At 27.4% G+C, this 17,791-nt stretch overlaps 2 protein-coding genes across 10 annotated transcripts in view; one reads left to right on the top strand and one right to left on the bottom strand.

The window, feature by feature from the left end:
- Nucleotides 1-5,334, top strand: part of LOC107444333 (putative ATP-dependent DNA helicase HFM1) — a 74,612-nt gene extending 69,278 nt beyond the window's left edge. For all 3 annotated transcript variants that reach the window (XM_087159054.1, XM_087159053.1, XM_087159055.1), the window contains 4 exons: nucleotides 1,102-1,192; nucleotides 1,267-1,399; nucleotides 2,645-2,712; nucleotides 5,148-5,334. In XM_087159054.1, coding sequence (XP_087015180.1) covers nucleotides 1,102-1,192; nucleotides 1,267-1,399; nucleotides 2,645-2,712; nucleotides 5,148-5,220 — 365 coding nt within the window. In that variant the 3' untranslated portion in view covers nucleotides 5,221-5,334. The remainder of the gene's footprint in view (nucleotides 1-1,101; nucleotides 1,193-1,266; nucleotides 1,400-2,644; nucleotides 2,713-5,147) is intronic.
- mRpS23 (mitochondrial ribosomal protein S23) lies at nucleotides 4,403-15,649 on the bottom strand. Of its 7 annotated transcripts, none has more exons than XM_043051266.3 (6): nucleotides 15,383-15,649; nucleotides 13,363-13,427; nucleotides 10,567-10,728; nucleotides 9,263-9,337; nucleotides 6,946-7,063; nucleotides 4,403-5,306 (listed from the first exon to the last, which is right to left on the bottom strand). In XM_043051266.3, exons 2-6 carry the CDS (start codon nucleotides 13,404-13,406, stop codon nucleotides 5,277-5,279), a joined length of 429 nt encoding a protein of 142 aa, XP_042907200.2. In that variant the 5' UTR covers nucleotides 13,407-13,427; nucleotides 15,383-15,649; the 3' UTR covers nucleotides 4,403-5,276. The 7 variants fall into 7 exon arrangements, with proteins under 7 accessions (XP_042907200.2, XP_015913931.2, XP_071034218.2 ...); XM_016058445.4 differs by having other exon boundaries at nucleotides 15,279-15,448; XM_071178117.2 differs by lacking the exon at nucleotides 15,383-15,649 and adding an exon at nucleotides 15,218-15,269.
- Between the last annotated feature and the right edge of the window lie 2,142 nt (nucleotides 15,650-17,791).

Genomic DNA, 17,791 nt, shown 5'->3' with positions numbered 1-17,791 from the left:
ATAATCATCAAAATGAAAATGTTATAATTAAAATTTGACCTTTTATTAATTAAATATATGCAATTTTGTCATATATATTTTTGTGTTTTTTTTGGTAATCATTGTGCCGCTTATCTCAATGTTTTTAAAAATTCTTTTTAAGAAAAAAATAAAAAAAAGGGATCAGTCACAAAATTTAAAAAGGATAGGAATTTGTAAATGTTTTCAAAATGTTGGAATATTGCTTGTAATAGAATATATATTCATTTATATGTTTATGAGGAAAAAAATTCATTTGGCAAAAAATTTCTTTTTTTCACTTTTTATGTTTTATAAATGTTATGTTTATGTATAAAAATAATACACTCATAGTCTATGTACAAAAAAGTATAAAGAAAATATAAAAAAAGCTTCACATTGAAAAAAAATAATAATAACATTTCTAAAAAAATTTTAATATTTTCTTCTTATAGCAATCACATGTCTGTTTTGCTTTCACTAAAAGAAAGAAAATATGTACTCACATATTAAAATTTTTATAACTTGTGAATCTTCATAAAGCCTTATTAAAATCTTTAAAAAGTAGGTCTAGCTATCTTAAAATATAGAAAACAAAATATGCGAATCCATAACGAAATGTAGACTTTTTTTAAATTAAAACCGCTATTGAGTTTGTATGCTTTTTTTAGAAAGTAATAAAATATGAATAGTACATAAATTATATGATATTGCTTAGGAAATAACATTGCACCTAACATGAATGTTTCTGCCTTCACCACTTGAAGAACATGTGATCTTTTATTTTATTTATTACTCAATGAAACCTAGTTGCTTTCTTGTGCAATTTTCCCTCAGGAAAATGTCTGTATAAATATATATATTCAAGAAGTACAGAAATAGAATTGTGTGTTAGAAGCTATGATAGCACAAAAGAATGACATCATGCAACATATTCTTAAGTCCTAGTTTGGTAATTTTTCATTCCAACATCAAATTCAAAAAAATTACTAATTTATAAAATTTATACTGAGTTTTTTTATAGCATGCACAATGTAAAAAAAAAACATCCTTTGTTTTTTTTTGTAATAAAATGCAGGGTTAATAACTTATTGTATTTTGAAGGAAACATGCAAGACTTTTGGATAAATGTATCCAATTCTACAGATTCTGCAAATAAAGAAAAGGATTTATCTGATGGATTATATTTCAATCTGTAAGTAAACATCAATTACTGAAATTTAAAAAAAAAAACAAGTCTAAATATATTAATAACTTGAACTATTTTAGAAATTTCGAGGATAATGCAAATATTGAATGTGGTAATGATGCAAAGAAAAAGGAAGCCGATAATCCATCTGCAAATCAAGCAAATGACGCAAATCAACTTTCTGAGAATTCTAAAAAAAACAGAGTTGTTGAAGTAAGTTTGTTTTTTTTTTTCATTTTTAGCAGAAAATGGAGTACTGTTATAAATGATTGAATTAAAATTGCAATCGTTAAGGGTTTGTTTGCTTTTTAAGCACTATAAATATTGTTTACTAAGCAAAAATTGTGTCATTTGCTCTCCTATTTTTACTTATCAAAAATTTTTTATTATTAAAATCACCTAGTTTTATTCATTTATTTAATCATAAGAGAGAATTTATTAGATCATAGATTTCATTCTTGTTAATTTCTAACGTCATTAGTAAGATTGCAAAATTAAATTGAATGAATGAATTTCCTCACCTTAACAAATTCCAGTTATGGGTGAGATAGAAAGAAATGTAACATATACTGGACAACTAGTTCGTTTTTTGAACTTACCAATAGCATGTATACTCATTGTGATATGCGAAAAATAAAGACTTAAATTGAACGTTCAGATTCATTGATTGTTAAATTTTTTTCGGGAAAAAAAGTTATTAGTGTTAGGCTTTTGAGTTAAATTAAATTGTGACATTGAAAGCATCTTTAAGATTAACCAAGTATTTAACATTGTAATTTATTGATGCTAATATAATTATGTTGAGTGATGGATGGAGCAATTTTAGGCTGATATAACAAAAAGATAAATCATAAGTGCTGTAACTTTATTTAATGCTTCTTTTGATATTTTAAATTCTTTGAAACAGAAGAAAATTATTTGAAATGTATATTTGACAGTAGTGTACACAACATTTATTAAATATGTCCAAGCAGATTGTGACAGTTAGACCTTCTCATTGAAATCCATTTAAAAATATTTATAATTTGAACTATTTCTGCTCAAATAATAATTAACAAAATTCATGTCAAATGAACAAATAAAATAAAAAATTTACTTTCTCTTCTGCTAAATGCAATATGTGCTGTATCACATTTTCAGTCTATATTAATTTTTTTTTTAAAAAAAAGCCTTTTTATGTAATTATTTATTATCAGGATGCATCTTATTTTTATTTAACTTGTTTTTGAAATTATGCTAAGTAAAAATTTTTTATTTATGTGATATTACTTATTATTGTTATTTTTTTATACATTATTTAAATAAAAAGATTCTATTCTATGTTTTTTTTTTAAATATTTATGATTTCTTTTTTCAAATATATAATTTAAATAAATATAATATTCACTCACAATGTATACATTTAAAATGATTTTTCAAGTAACCTATGATTATGTCTTAAATACTAATTTTTTTCAGAACAGAGATTCACCGCCTACTTCTCTCCCTTATGAAGAATTCATAAAAACCAGAAAAATCATGACAGTGTAAATGTCTCTTTCTTTTACTTTTTTGTGTTTATAATCTGCTACTGCAAGTTACTGAATTACATGTTACAAATATTATACTTTCTCTGTTTATTTTTAACGTAGATGAAAGTTTATAATTATTCAGAGATAACATGAAACAACAATACCATAATCTATATATATATTCTTAACATACAATAGATTACCTAAATTAATGTATGAAACTTATGATTAGTTGCATTTAGGCATTCTAAAGATATTTGTATAGGGCTCTAATTATTTAGTTTAAGTTGGATATGATGGTAGCATAGTATGTACATCACCTACACACAGTTCTTTGGAGCAGAACTTATGGAAAAATACTACTAGAAGAGAGTCCATTATATGTTGTTCTTTCAAGGGTAAAATCCTTATCCAAGCCATATCTCATTAGGGGGTACATGGCCTAATGACTTTCCAAAACTTCAGAAAAATTATGAAGTTTGGAAGGTTCATATGGATATGGATAAACCATTTTAAAACCATTTACACAAAAAATTTTAATACGATTCTAAATTATTTTTGTTTCATAGTATTTTAAATTGTGTTTGGAACTTGCAACTTGTTTTAAATTTGAAATTTATTTTTTGATTTGTTTAAAGCTTAAATTTGTAAAAAAAAAATTGGATAGACTAGTTACTTTGAAATGCAGCGTACAATTTAACTTGTTTAATATAATCTAGTTTTAAATATTTAGATAATCAAATTTTTTAAATTTTGGTGCTGGAATTAGAGAAAACTGGATTGTGTGAGACACATAGAAAAAATTAAAACATTTCAATATCTTTTTTCCATCTTACTTTTATATTGTGTTTTGATTTAAAAAATTATTGTAATGTAGCAATATATGTACATTATATTATCTAACTCAGGGCATAAAATTACTGTTCTAAACTACTAGCCGGGTTAAAATTTTTGTTTGCCACTATTTTCATGAAAATTATAAGCAATTTTCAAATGTAGCAAAAACTTTTTATGACTAAAACTATAAAAGAATGTAGAAAATAAAAACTGATATAAGTTGGAAAAAAAGTTAATGGTTCCAATGTAATTCATAAATCATTGAAAGTCATTAAAATTAAAAAATTATCATGAAATTAAGACATCAGAATTGCTCTCATATTTTAACACTTCAAATTTGTATACCGGAATGATATGTCCTACTTGATATCATGTGTCGAATTCAGGCCTAACATCAAATTCTGTGTAGGAGGGGGGAATTAATAGAAATTCTGAGCAATTAATCAAGTGTCTCAGTAATTTCTGTTAAGCTGTCTTCAGTCTATTGTGACAGCTGAAGACTATCACTGGTAGAACACAAAAATGTTACAATCTTGAGCATATTTGAACATTCTACCCTGTCAAACTTCCCTAAGTCAATGTTAGGGAAGCAGACATAAACTTGCATTTGCTCACTCTTACAACACATCATCGATCCACTTGTTCATTAAAGAAATTTAAGTTTACATACATGGAGAATTTCTTTATCACTTTTATAACAGTTACAAGAAAGGATAGAGAAAGAAAGAACTCTATTGGGATGGGGCTAACAGAACAAATAATCATAAGATATTTTGATCCATTTCAATGATATATGGAAGTATTTATGGGACTTGCAAGTCCTGTTGGTGTATAACGGAGGTGATAAAATTTAAATAAAATACCGGCGTGAACATGTAGTTCATTAAAAATATGCCCCCTGGCAGTGAAAATGTGAAGAAAAAAATTTTATTTACTCAAAACACTTCTTAATTATATCTTACACAAAATATTATAATGTCTGAACAATATATATATATTTAAAATATACAACTTTCATTTAGAAAAGGACAATTTGTAAGCATTTCAAAAATAAAGAGGAAAAGTCTTAATTAAAGCAGATATCAATGTGTAGATCCATATTTGAAATCCTTTGAAATAATTTTGAATTAAATCAAAGAAATAGGGTAAATGTAGCTTTGTTAAATTACTTAAAATTGATTTATCAGCATTATGATTCAGGTATGCAAAACTTGGATGATTAAAAGTTCCTTTACCAATTTTCTTGATTATTGATATTTTTCATTGAATTCTTCTCAAAACTATAAGTAGTACATAAAGAATTAAAATAGACTAATTTTTAAAGAGAAAATAAAGTTTAAAGAAGGAAAAAACAGTTTAATTTATAGCATAATGGTTAGCCCAAACAATAAATAAATTTCATAACAAAGAAATATCATACAGTTATAATTTCATGCACTAAGTGTCTTTAACATTAAGAATTTTTTTTCCTATAATGCTTATTTCAAAATTAATTGTATAATATGTAATGAAGAAATACAGTACAACACATTTGAATATTTTCACACATAAATATTTAAGATTAATATTTTAGTATGTGATCCTTGGAATTCAAATATTTTTCTCCATTGCAGGGAGCAACAGAAAGATCCTGCTGCCCGAAAGGAACTTTATGACATGATTGTTGGATATCTTAGCAATTACTAGCGATCAAACCAATTGTTTGTCTACATACTTCTCCTTTTGTTCAATGGCAGTATTTATTAAGAATTTTCATCTGTAAAATTTTTTTCCTAAATGAATAAATAAAAACCAATGAAATCTGGATCAATAAGCTACAGAAAAGCATTGAGTTAAAGAATATATTAAATATTAGTTGATTCTTTGCGGAAAGTACAAAATGAACTCCTTTTTCTATTATAAATGCATGCTCTGCTGGACATGCTAGTCTAAAACATACATGCTCAAATATCTTATTTGATTGCATACTGATGAAATCATTCATCAGTCCAAAGAATTATATTCACAACATTATGTCTACATCAACACTTTTATTTTTAATATATCTCAAAAGAAGTTAACTCAGAAGTATACAAGGTATTATTAACTATGCAGTATTAAATACTAATAGTGTAAATGCAGTACATTATTATTATTAATAAAGAAGTAATTTTATATAAATTAATTTCTTTTGCACAGTGATTAGGGTAGACTTTTTTTGTAAAGATAAGGACTAGAGAAATAAAGAATAAGTTTACATAAATAAGAATTTAGTAAATAAAATAAACTTTACAAAGTCAATTATGTTTAAGGCTTATCATATAATTCATTTTCTATTTTTTCTCCTCCTTTGGTATTGTTTTTTTTTTTTGCCTCATTCTGGCATATTGGCAATTTTTGTCAAAATTTGAGAGTCACTTAATTGATCTTTCTGATTAAATACTTACATACGCTGGGCTTGCCAGGCCATATAATGTTTATAAATATTATAAAAGTTGTTTCATTTTAATTAGCAACATGAACCAAAAATGTTTTATTAACTTAATAGTTTCTGTTAATTTCAGGCCACAAATATGACTTTCATACTTAGAAGCAAAAAACCCTATCTTTTTAAAAGCTAGACAAATTATTTTAATCATTGTTCAATCATCACAGTTCTAGACATATGGTTAGATACATGTAAAGTAAAATTTTTTTTAAAAAAAGGAAACTTAAACTGTCAATGGCTCTGTTGACTAAACTGTTAATACAATATTTTGAAAATTGCAGCTACCCCTTATATTTTGAGGGTCCAAACTCTTAATAGAACAAAGAAAATTTATATTTCTTCTAAAAAAAATTCTGAGCTTGATTTTATAATTTGAAATAACTCAAACAATTAACTACCATATTTAAGGTTAGCATCTTTAAGTACATAAAAAACTGATCATTAAATAAATTTATTAAGGTGTTCTTTTTTGCACTGAACAATCAAATACTTAAAAATCTTAATGTCCATTGCCTTCTTAATGAAGACTTTTACAAACAACTCCCACTGATTAATATTATGGTTTAGTTACTATGCCAATATGATTAGCAGTGAATGTAATCCATTGAATTAAGTGAATCAGTGTCTGTAATCCATAAAGATTACAAAAAATTACATTCCTGAACTTTTTTGCTTAATATAATAATCAGACTTCAGTTAACTGAATATTGAACAACAATTCATTGTTTATTTCAAGTAGGGGTGTGGAGTCACTGTTTAGAACAGGTTTTGGCTAGGTCAAAAGGAAAGGGAATCTTTTTCTCCAGTCTATTGTGTTAGCCCTAGAGTGAAGACAAGCTATCCTCCCTGAAATGCGTTATTCTTGTTTCCATAGCAGCAGATGGTCTCGGACTTTGTGGCGGGGAGAGTTCTTACCGTAGACGAACTATATATTAATAACTGACCTTTGTACGCATGAAAGTTATTCCTTCTTCTTCCAAAGCGGCTTCTGTGGCTTTAAATACATCCTCTTCATTCATAAAACTGCCATTCTTTTCTAAATACTGGTATTTTTCAACAAACCTATAATAAAAATTCACAGTTAAGGACAGAACATATACAAAATAATTACGTATATTTATTAAAAAATAATTTATAATTTTTTTATTATAAATAATTTTTTTAATTAATATTTTTTTATTAATATTTTTTTATTAATATTTTTTTTTAATGTGATATCAAATTAGTTAATTTTGCAGAAAGTACACTAAAGAAGTAGCTTGAACAAGACATGATTTTTTAAAGAATAATTAAAGGCTAATTATAATATTTTATTTCAATTGATACATCTAATTTTTTTAACCACAAAACATAAAAACTTCTAATATAACTTTATTTTTTTCACAGTTAAGAGTTCAAAACTCTTTACAAATCTTAATATTAAATACTTTTTTAAAATACTACTTTTACAATTTACATTAAGCTAAGTTAATAACTAAACAAATATAGTTATAAGTTAAATTTTTAAAAATATTAAAATTAAGAGCAAGTTTTCAAATGTAATTTTTAATGAGAAACAAGTAGCACATTGTAAATTAACTGTGACACTTATTGTAAAAGGTTTACCATTTCTGATTTAGATAGGTAAAAAGTCTTCATTTGAAGCATAAGCTTACAAACAATAACTGATTTAATTATTCATTAATTATTGTTTATTATTACATATACCAAAACTAATTATTACATATTTTTATTATAGTGATAAAACGTAAAAGTTTGCTTTCCTCCACTGTTATTAATCCATTTTTAAAACAAGAAATTAAAAACATTATTTCATCAAAATAAAACTATAAAGTCCTTAATAATGAATGCCTAAGAATCACTTAGGTTTAACAAGAAATTTTTAACTGTATAATTACAGTGAAACCTCCTGTTATGGACACTCCTGCAAAACGGACACCTCTCAATACGGACACCTCTCAATACGGACATATTTTTAATTCCCCGAGAATCTTCTATGAATAAACCATTACGTACATTCTCCGCAAAGCGGACACTCCCATAACCGGATGCGGACAGTCATTTTGATCCTGAAACGTTGTTTTTTTATCTCTATAAACCGGACACTACTTTTTCTAAATAAATTGCAAGCTAATAAAATGCAACTTTTCTCCATTTTTAAAGCATATAAATAAAACTTTTTGCCTTATCCATAACTAAAAATATTGTTAAGCTATTTCACCACCGAAAAATCAATCTTTCTCTTGTCACCTTGCCTTATCTTTGTAAAGAAAGGAGAGAAAATGGTACTGCACTCCTGAAATAATTCTGACATCGGCATCTTTTGATCTTTTCATCTGGACCACACAGGTTATGAGACCCCTCAAGTTGAAATGACTTCTCTCAATGCTTCTTCTTTATTGAAAATTTCTTTAATTTTCTTATCAATTTGAAGACTGTATTTAACACAACTGGGGTAAAAAAAAGAGAACAGAAGTATAATCTTTGAGGTGTTTATATAAAAAACATTTATTCAGACACTTGATAGCTGATCAATTTTGAATAATCATCTCCATAAGTCCTCATGACTTACAGGTATGCTTTACTTTTTTTTCTGTGAATCATGGGACTTTTATTTTCCAAGAAGGTATTAACCATGTACCCTATCAAGTGATAAGTAGGTGTAAGGGGATGTGAACCTAATAATTGAAACGGACTGAGGACAGTACGCTCCTATTTAGTATCATATGTCTAACTTGAGTATCTATGATAATAGGAAAATTATATTTATTTATCTGTAGCTACATCCAGAATTATGTATTTATATCAAACTTCTTTATATATTCTTTTTTATCTTTCTCATTGTTTAAATAAATATTCTTGTAGATATTTACAGTATCCTTGTAGATATTATTTAATTATTTCTACATCTTTGAAAATATTCTAAAAACAATTTACGGTGTTAAATTTCGTTATCAGGGTACCCTTCCCGTAAACGGACAACTCTCATAAATGGACAAATTTTTTGGCCCCATGAATGTCCGCTTAACGGAGGTTTCACTGTATATTGTTGTGTAATTGAAACAAAACTAACGTAAATTTTATAAACAATTATTCATCATAATTTAAATCTATTTCGATAAAATCCACTGATTAGAATCAGTTGCAATCACAGAGTCAATCAAGTGATTCGAATCATCGAACCAGTACCCAACTCTATTTGTTTCAGAATAAATTACTTCAAAACCAAAGAAGTCAAATGTTTTTCATGAGTTTTTATACCTTTGCATTATTGATTGTTCTGAAGGTTGAAGTAAATTGTGCACACTTGCAGGCCCATATAACTTTAAGAATTTCCTGAAAATAAAATGGAAAAGAAATGTCTAATGATAAAGTTATAGAAACATGGTACAAATTAATAATACTACAGACACAGCTAGCTCGAGAGTTAAGCGAGCAAAAGGTTCACCTTAGATACCAGGAGCTTAAATTTTATAATGAAAAAAAAGGCAAATAATTTTTTAAAAATATTTACTTAACAGCAATTAGTTTTTTTTTCATTGTGTAATTTTGTACAGCGAAAATTATTAGCAAGAGAATTATAATATTTCTGCAGTCATGTGCACTGATGTCTAAAAATTAGCTTTGATTTTCAAATAAGTTTTGAAGAAACTAAAGAGCATATTTTAATTTATGATTCTTCGGATTTTTGGGTGTAAAAATAATCGCTGTAAAAGTATAATTTTTGTAGGCGGGTACTCTTATTTCTAAAGATAAAAATAATTTCGGCTTTTTTTTTTTTTTTTTTTTAAATTCATATTAGTTTTGGAATTAATTAAATTCTAAGGTTTGTTTTTAGGGCTGATTTCCATCAAATTTATTTGAATCCCAAAACATTGACAAAATATTAGTACTATAGCTCCTAGGATATTTAAAGTTTAAAACTTAGGGGTACAGCTCTGAAAATTGGCGAGTTACAGAGAACATAGCCCTTTGGACATACAAAAATAAAATGATAGAAAAGGAATCATTAACAATTCATTTTTAATTTTGAAAATTAGCACAACTTTTACCTTGCCCATATTTTTTCTCAATACATATTAATTATCTTATGTGCTTTAAAGAATCTTTTTATTCACACACAATAAACAATAAGGTATATGAATGGCAAAATAATAGCCGATTAAGATTATATGTACCATGTAAAATAAGAATGGTTGGAATTGATTTTGCAAAATTTTCCAATTTATCAAACATGAAACTATTCTTTAAACTTATTTACAAATTTGTTACCATTTTTTTACTTCTCAATTTTTAGTTTAGTGTCCTATCTCTTTCACAGAAAAAAGCATTCTTGTCTTAAGTATGTCGATTTTATTACTTTTTTTATTTTGTTGTTTTGCAACAAAATAATTTTTAAGTTTAGTCTGTAAAAATTTTGATAAATGTTTTAAACCAAAAGAGGCCATGAATTTTCCTCTAAAAATTTATGGCTTGGTTGAAAAAGTCGCTCATATATAGTAAGCTTTGTAAAAATAAAAAAAAAAAATGCTTCGGCTGGCTTTTATTACAGAAAAAACGAATACCCTCTTATGTTGTCTTCAGGATAAAAAATTGGTTTGATTTCTCTGGGAAGAGGTGGACGACTGAAGGTGGGCTCATGTTTGGGTGGAAATGATTTATAGACATCATACCATATAGGTTTGTCTTCTCCTTTGATGGCACCTGTCTTTAGAAGACCGCTCAGGCTAAAATTATAAATTAAGATTGTAATATTAATTATTCCAATAAAGTTACATGAGCAATAAATAATTTCATACAGTTACAAATAATTACACAATCAATGTAGTATTAATTAGAGTTCGTATAAAGTATAAAAAATTATATATTCTTGTATTACTTAAAGACACCGGCATAGTAATAAAGACATTTTTTAATGAGAAAGAGGCAGATACGCATTTTTTTTTAACTGAGCAATATTATACCCATGCATCATTTTTTGCTATATATTACTATTTTTTTTATTTAAATTGCAACATAAAAATATTAAATTTAAGAACAACTTTTTGTATTTCATAAAGAATAAAGCTTCTGTATGTAATAATTTAAAAATTCTCCCTAGACATAACAGATTTTGTTTCCTATTTATTTGTAAAGCATGTATTGTGGGAAAAAAAGAAAGTTTCCATTATTAAAAATAAAATAAAGTGATGGCTTTTTTTTCCAGTTTATTACTAAGTAAATATGCATATTCTAATTCCAAGGAATGAATTGAGTCGATGATCCTATAACACAAACCTTAAAACATTGCATTAGAATCTTGTTTTAAATTTATAACCAATAAACTCACTTGAACAACATTAATATTTTCAGAAAAACTTCTAATTTTTTCAAAACATAATAATCTTGTCTTTAATTGTATTATCTTATCATCTTATTGATAATTCAAAAATAAGAGCTAAAGCTATTTAATTTATATAGATTCACAATAATTGAGATATATTATTTGGGTATTTATAATATGGTATGGTAAATATTTTATTTTAATAAATTATTCTTGATATTTCAAAAAAAAAATGTTAATTTTATCAATTAAATAGATTAAAATCATCAAACTGTAAGGTATATTAAAATGGAAAAATAAAGAAATATTTTACAGAAGTAGTAAAAAGATATTCAAATTGAATTCAATTTGACTCTTAAATAATTTTATATTTTATTAATAATGATAATAACAAATATTTAAAGAAGAAAATACTTGTCATAGTTGTTAGTTTATTGAAATAGGCACATTATTCTTTTATAAAATAAAACAAAGCAATTCAAATTTTCAATATAAGACATTTCTAAAGATGTTTCTTAAAAAGTCAAAATTTCACATAAGGAACAATTTAAAATGTAACAGGACGATTATCTTTTTAGATTGTCTTAACATAAAATTTCATTGTTGCTAATTCTATGCAGCCATACTTTCTGTTGTTCTTTATTGCGGCCTCTAACAAGTAAGCAATATAATTAAAATCATAATTTGTACTTATTAGAACACTGAAATGTGCAATAACCTGCCATTATTAATTAAAAAGTATGAAACAAATAAAGTAAAAAGAAAAGCTAAAATAGAAATAACAGATCAAGTGCAATGATACTTCACTGTTCAAACCAGTCAACAATATTGCAACTGTTTAACAATGTGATCGGCGACAACCAATCAAAATCGAAAGGGACACAAAGGTTGCAAGGAAAAGACTGAAGCTACTTTATCAGATAATCTAGGGCTTTAAGGGAATGCACTGAAAGGACACTTTATTATAAATTTTCTCAAGCAAAGTTCTGCATTTAAAAGCATGGAAGCCTTTAGCCTCTTTATTAGAGGAAAAAGATTGTAATGCAGAAATTGAATCAGAAAGACAGGGTTCCCTCAGTCCTTGAAAAAATTTAGTAGTGGTAGCAAATTTAGGTAAATGCTAGAGGATATTTCTTATTTCAATATACCACTTTATTGTTAAGTGGTTTAGAAGCTGGAATTTTCATGCATATATACTTATTGTTTGGAAAGCAATTTTAGTGGTGGTTACACAAAAATTAAAATATCGACATTTGTTTTTTCGTTGCTACTTTTTAAAATTTTCAAAGCCTGCGGTAACGCTGGAAAGAATAACTACTGTTTTAAAAGAGCCTCACACTCATAGAATAAGTTGTTTAATTGTTACAAGAATTTATTGTAACTCTCCATTAAAATGAGTGTTGAATTTTCAACCAAGAGGCAAACACAAAACTGGTCACCAAAGATTCCAGTTCCAGCGCAGAAAGCCAGCCATCTGTAGAGACATGTAACCAGTTCTTCGATCTAGTAATTACATTAAATGTAACAAAATGTATTTTTGTTGGAAATAAAACCAGCCAACTTCATAATGAATTGCAAAGCCAGAAAAATCCAAAACGAAAAAATTTAATAATTTCAAGCCACCACTGATTTTACTTTCCACCACTTACCATTACTTTTGACCAGAACACTTTGAAAAGTGTTCTGGCCCCTATCTCATATTGGCTGAGAGTTGAAATAAAAAATTGTCAATTCCTGAAATAATGTTTTGGAGAGGTACGGTTTTGCAACTGATCAACATACAGATAAATTATAAACTCGTAATATTAATAGGAACTAAAGTTTGCTTTATTGAAATGAATCCAATAAAAACATTTTTAAAAAGAATTATAAAATGGTTTTAAAGATTAGTTAGATGGAGTTATAATAAAAAAATTAAGTGCATAGTTTCGTAAAAACTAGTTAACTAGAAAAACATTGTAAGTCTGTAACACAAGAATAAAAATGACAAAATATAAAAAAAGGAAACACATGGGTAACAACACACTGATATATTTACCGCTCAAATATCGAACCAGTTCTTTGAAGTCTATTTCCAGCCATATTATTTCAAAAAAGATTAAACTGTGAATAAAAAAGTAAATTTGTAATTTTAAAAAAAAGAGAGAAAGACTAATTCTAAAACAGATATACAGTAGAGTCTTGATAATTGGAAGCGGACCTTGCCCACCTTGAACTTTCATAAACTCTAATTATGGAAAACATAGAATTTAATAAATGGAAAAAAGCAATTTTTAAATTTCAGTATTAAATTGAAAAATATATTATAATTAAAGAAAATTAGGAACATTAAAAGATCTGGGTGTCTCTATTTAACCTAATTACATTATACATTACTGCATCAAGTACTTAGCAAAAAACATTAGACAATTATTTTAAACGGATTGCTCCTTTTTCATGTACCAATATCGCTCCATCATCGAAGTAGCACATTGTTGGCTGATGTTGCAGTCATTCCTTGCCGTGACTCATTCATAGCAAGGAATATGCCAGATTCTCCTCTTCAATGTCTTCTTGCATTGCCAGAGTCTTGGTCATTTTTACATTGGCAACATATAAAAATTCTAATTGTTCATCACATTCCAGCAGCTATTGCTCTACCATATCATGTCTGTGTTTTTGCATCCTGGAAATTTTTTTATCAGGCTACAACTTTGTTTTTCGTCATTTAACCAACGTAAAACCAGTTGTCGTAGTAATCGTTACACGTGTGTGTTGGTCCTTATTTGGGATGAAGACTGATTTTTTTTCCCTAGCTTGGGTTTATGGGAAACTCAAACAATCGAAACTTGAACTATCAAGACTTTACTGTACATAGTAATTTTAATTTAGTAAAAAAAATTAAAACAGAACAATAACTTGTTCACAACTGTAGCTAACAACAACAAATTATGGAAATAGTTTAACAAAGGTCAGCCATGTAATATTGTAAATAAAATTTAAACGTAGCATTAAAAATAAAAACTTTTTTTAAAAATTAGCATTATAAGATTAAGTTTAAATTTCATTAATAATATTACATGGATAACCTTTGATCAATAAACTATAAGCTTAATTTGTTGTTAGCTACAGTCGCAAACAAGTTCTGTTTTAATTTTAATCTTTGATAAACTATTATACTTGCATAATTTGTAATAGAAAAACTTTATTAAATATTTGATCCAACTGCTGCAATATATAACATATTTTAACATTTATTACATTAAATTGATTTTTTAATAAGTAGAAATAATATAAATTATTTCTATTAATTAACTAGAAATGAACATAATTTGGCTTACAGTATAACAAATATAAAGTCAATGCCTACTTCACCTAAATTATGAAATGGATGCCCTTAAAAATTTGAATTATTTATTTAAAAAGATTTCATGTCATTTTTTCAGGCACATACAACTGTTTGTACCACCAAAGGAAATAAAAGTTATGATAAATCTTTTTGTATAATTTCAAAAAGTATAAAAAATAGCCTACAAAAATTTATAATAACAGTCAAAGTAACTTTTCTAATACAGTTTCATGTATCAATTTGCAATAACTCGAACTCTATTTTTTTTAAAATTAAATCAAGTCTTTCTACCTATCAATGTTATTCTTTATTATTTGACTTTAACTTTTTTTTCTATTACACCTATCAGTTGGTTCAATAAAATTAATTTTAGCTATTACGTTGAAGCAAATTTTGAGTAATCATAGAAAGTGTTTCAAGTGAATTGTTTACTATTTATTTAAAAAAAACATGGTGACAATTACTGTGGAATCATTATTTACTTCTTATGAGAAATTCTAAATATTTATAATTTAATAAAATATTATAATTTCTATTTAGTTATTTCTGAATTGACAAACCCTACATTCATTTCTAGCTATGAGAGAAGATGTATTTACATTAAAACATTTCTAAAATATTCTAACTTTAATTAAAGGACCCTCTATTTATGTAAAAAATCGCTTGTAATAATAAAAATTTTATTTGTTTCATAAAAAGTTTAGAAATTCACAAAAACCACGTTTCTCACCATTAGAATTAGATTCTCCTTGAAACTACAGGAATCATGTTACTGTTGTTATTTGTTATGCGGTTTGGTTGGTTGATTGATTGATGTTATTTTGTTTGATTGATGTCGAACTTTCCGTCAACAGTCTTTAGTTGCGGAAAAGTGGCGTTTCCATCACAATCAGAGAAAGTAAAGATGGTCTATTCACGATCGTTACGCTCGAATACGCCATCTGAGGAAAAAATCGGTTCCATGTTTTAACCCTCCTCCTTCCTTTTTCTCAGTTGTACGAATAGTTGACTGAGTAAAAGTAAACACAGATGGCGGTAGAGGTTAAAATTCGTCGTAAGACTTCCAGTTACTAATTCCGACTGATTTTTACGCTTGGAAAAATGCACCATTCAATATTATTTATACCTGCAGTGTTTTCAATATGGTGTGCTTTTTCAACCTTACTTCCAACGAAACAAACAACAAATATATTCCTATGATCAGTGGCGTACGCAGAATTTTTTCAAGGGGGGGTTCATAATTTTCAGAAATTACTAAAAGAAATTCGAGTATGTAATAAAGCACTATTACTTCCCTAATTTAGACAGCTAGACAATTTTGACTTTTTATTTCGACAACATTGTTTAGTTAAATTTTGTTTTTATTTTTTAAGTTTAAGAATATAATTTTTTTTATAATAAGAGGTAAAATATTTTATTTTTATTAAAAAGTAGGAATAAATCAAGCCAGAAAAAACTACTCATACTGTAACAGCTACCTAAATAATAACCATATAAATGTGAATATTCCATAGAAAACCAATGAATTTAACTAAAAAATGACTTACCAACAAATAGGGAATTAAACCAGTATACAAACACGCTAAAAATTTATTGATTCATACTATAATATCCAAACGACGGGTTTTTTTGCAAGTTCGTTTAAAATGTCTTCGACAGCTGGGGTAAATTTTCTATGAATGCTTAAGAGCGCCAATCCATTCATTCTATTATTTCCCGATGAGTTGCGTAAATAAGTCTTCAAACGGCGCAAAGTCGAAAAGGATCTTTCGTTTGCACTCGTTGAAACAGGTAGAACGACCAATATTTCTAGGAGTTTGAAAATGTTTGGTGTTATATCTTTATTGCACATTCCAAGAGCATCCGCCGCAGTTTTTGGAACACTACCTCCGTCTTCACTAATCCTTTTTAATCTTTTATACCAGAGTTTTAGTTCAGACTTAAGGCTTTCTTTACAGGTATCCAAATCTCCAGCGTAAAATTCCACTAATGCTTCAAAAGCCTTTATGTTTGAACGTTGGCAAATGAAAGGATCGGCAGGTAGAAGACACTGAAATCCTTTCAAAATATCACGATGCGATACAAATCTTAAGTTTAATTGTGTTATAAAATTTTCTATAAATGGAATAAAAACACTAACTCTGAAATATATTTCCGGTGTCGATGAGGGAAAATTATCGCGATTTTTCTGTCTTCCTGTTATTCTAGGGATTTGCATGGAAGTGGAAAATACAATGCTTGTTAGCATAAGAGAAGAAGAGCTGAATATTTCAGAGAATGTTTCAGTGGCATTTTCACGCATTAATTTTAGATCTTTAATGACATCTTCTGCAAGACTCACTGCCTCTAGCAAATCTATGCTTGTTTTTTTGTAGGTATCTACAGAAATGGATTGTTATGGTGAAAACTTTGTAAATGCACAAAAGAGATATTACGAACTGGCAATTAGATACTGTGCACAGTAAAGAATTAGCCTGGGTAGCTGATTCCTTATCCTTCCATTCTGATATTTTTTGTAGTGTTTCGGCGATAGGCTCGAAAAGTTCCACCACAGCGGTTACTGAGTCGTATCTTTCCATCCAACGGGTTGCACATAGCTGTTTAATTTTCTCCCTCTTAGAGCTGGTTTCCATCTCCTCCATTGCTGAAGATAGGACATACTGTCTTTTTGGCGTATTTAAAAAGTCGTATAATGTTTTAATTGTCCCTAAGCAATTTCTAATGCCAGTTATTTCGCATGCATTTGATACAGCCAAATTGAGGCTATGAGCAGAGCAATGTACATAGAGTGCTGATGGGACAATACTTCTTACGTGGGCTTGTACACCATTAATTTTTCCACTCATTGATGCAGCACCCTGTCCACGTAACTTTTTTATATCAACTTTCATAGACTGTAATTGGTCTAATATTGTTGTTGCTATTGCTTTTCCGGTTAAGTCATGCACCGAAATGAATTGCAAAATCTGTCCGGTGATGTTAAAATTTTCTTTATCGACATATCGAACTCATAACGATAATTGACCTGCAATATCAGTTGTTTCATCTGCAAGAATGGAAAAGCAAGTTGCATCATTAATCTTGCTGACTAGTTTTTGCAGGATTAAAATATTGCAAACCTCAATAACTTCGTTCTGAA

The sequence above is a fragment of the Parasteatoda tepidariorum genome, chromosome 3 (genome assembly GCF_982258835.1).
Source record: "Parasteatoda tepidariorum strain Cologne lab strain chromosome 3, Ptep-v5.0, whole genome shotgun sequence".
NCBI classification, from domain to species: domain Eukaryota; kingdom Metazoa; phylum Arthropoda; class Arachnida; order Araneae; family Theridiidae; genus Parasteatoda; species Parasteatoda tepidariorum.
Note: the sequence above shows the minus strand (reverse complement) of the source record. Positions and strands in the feature narration are given on the sequence as shown.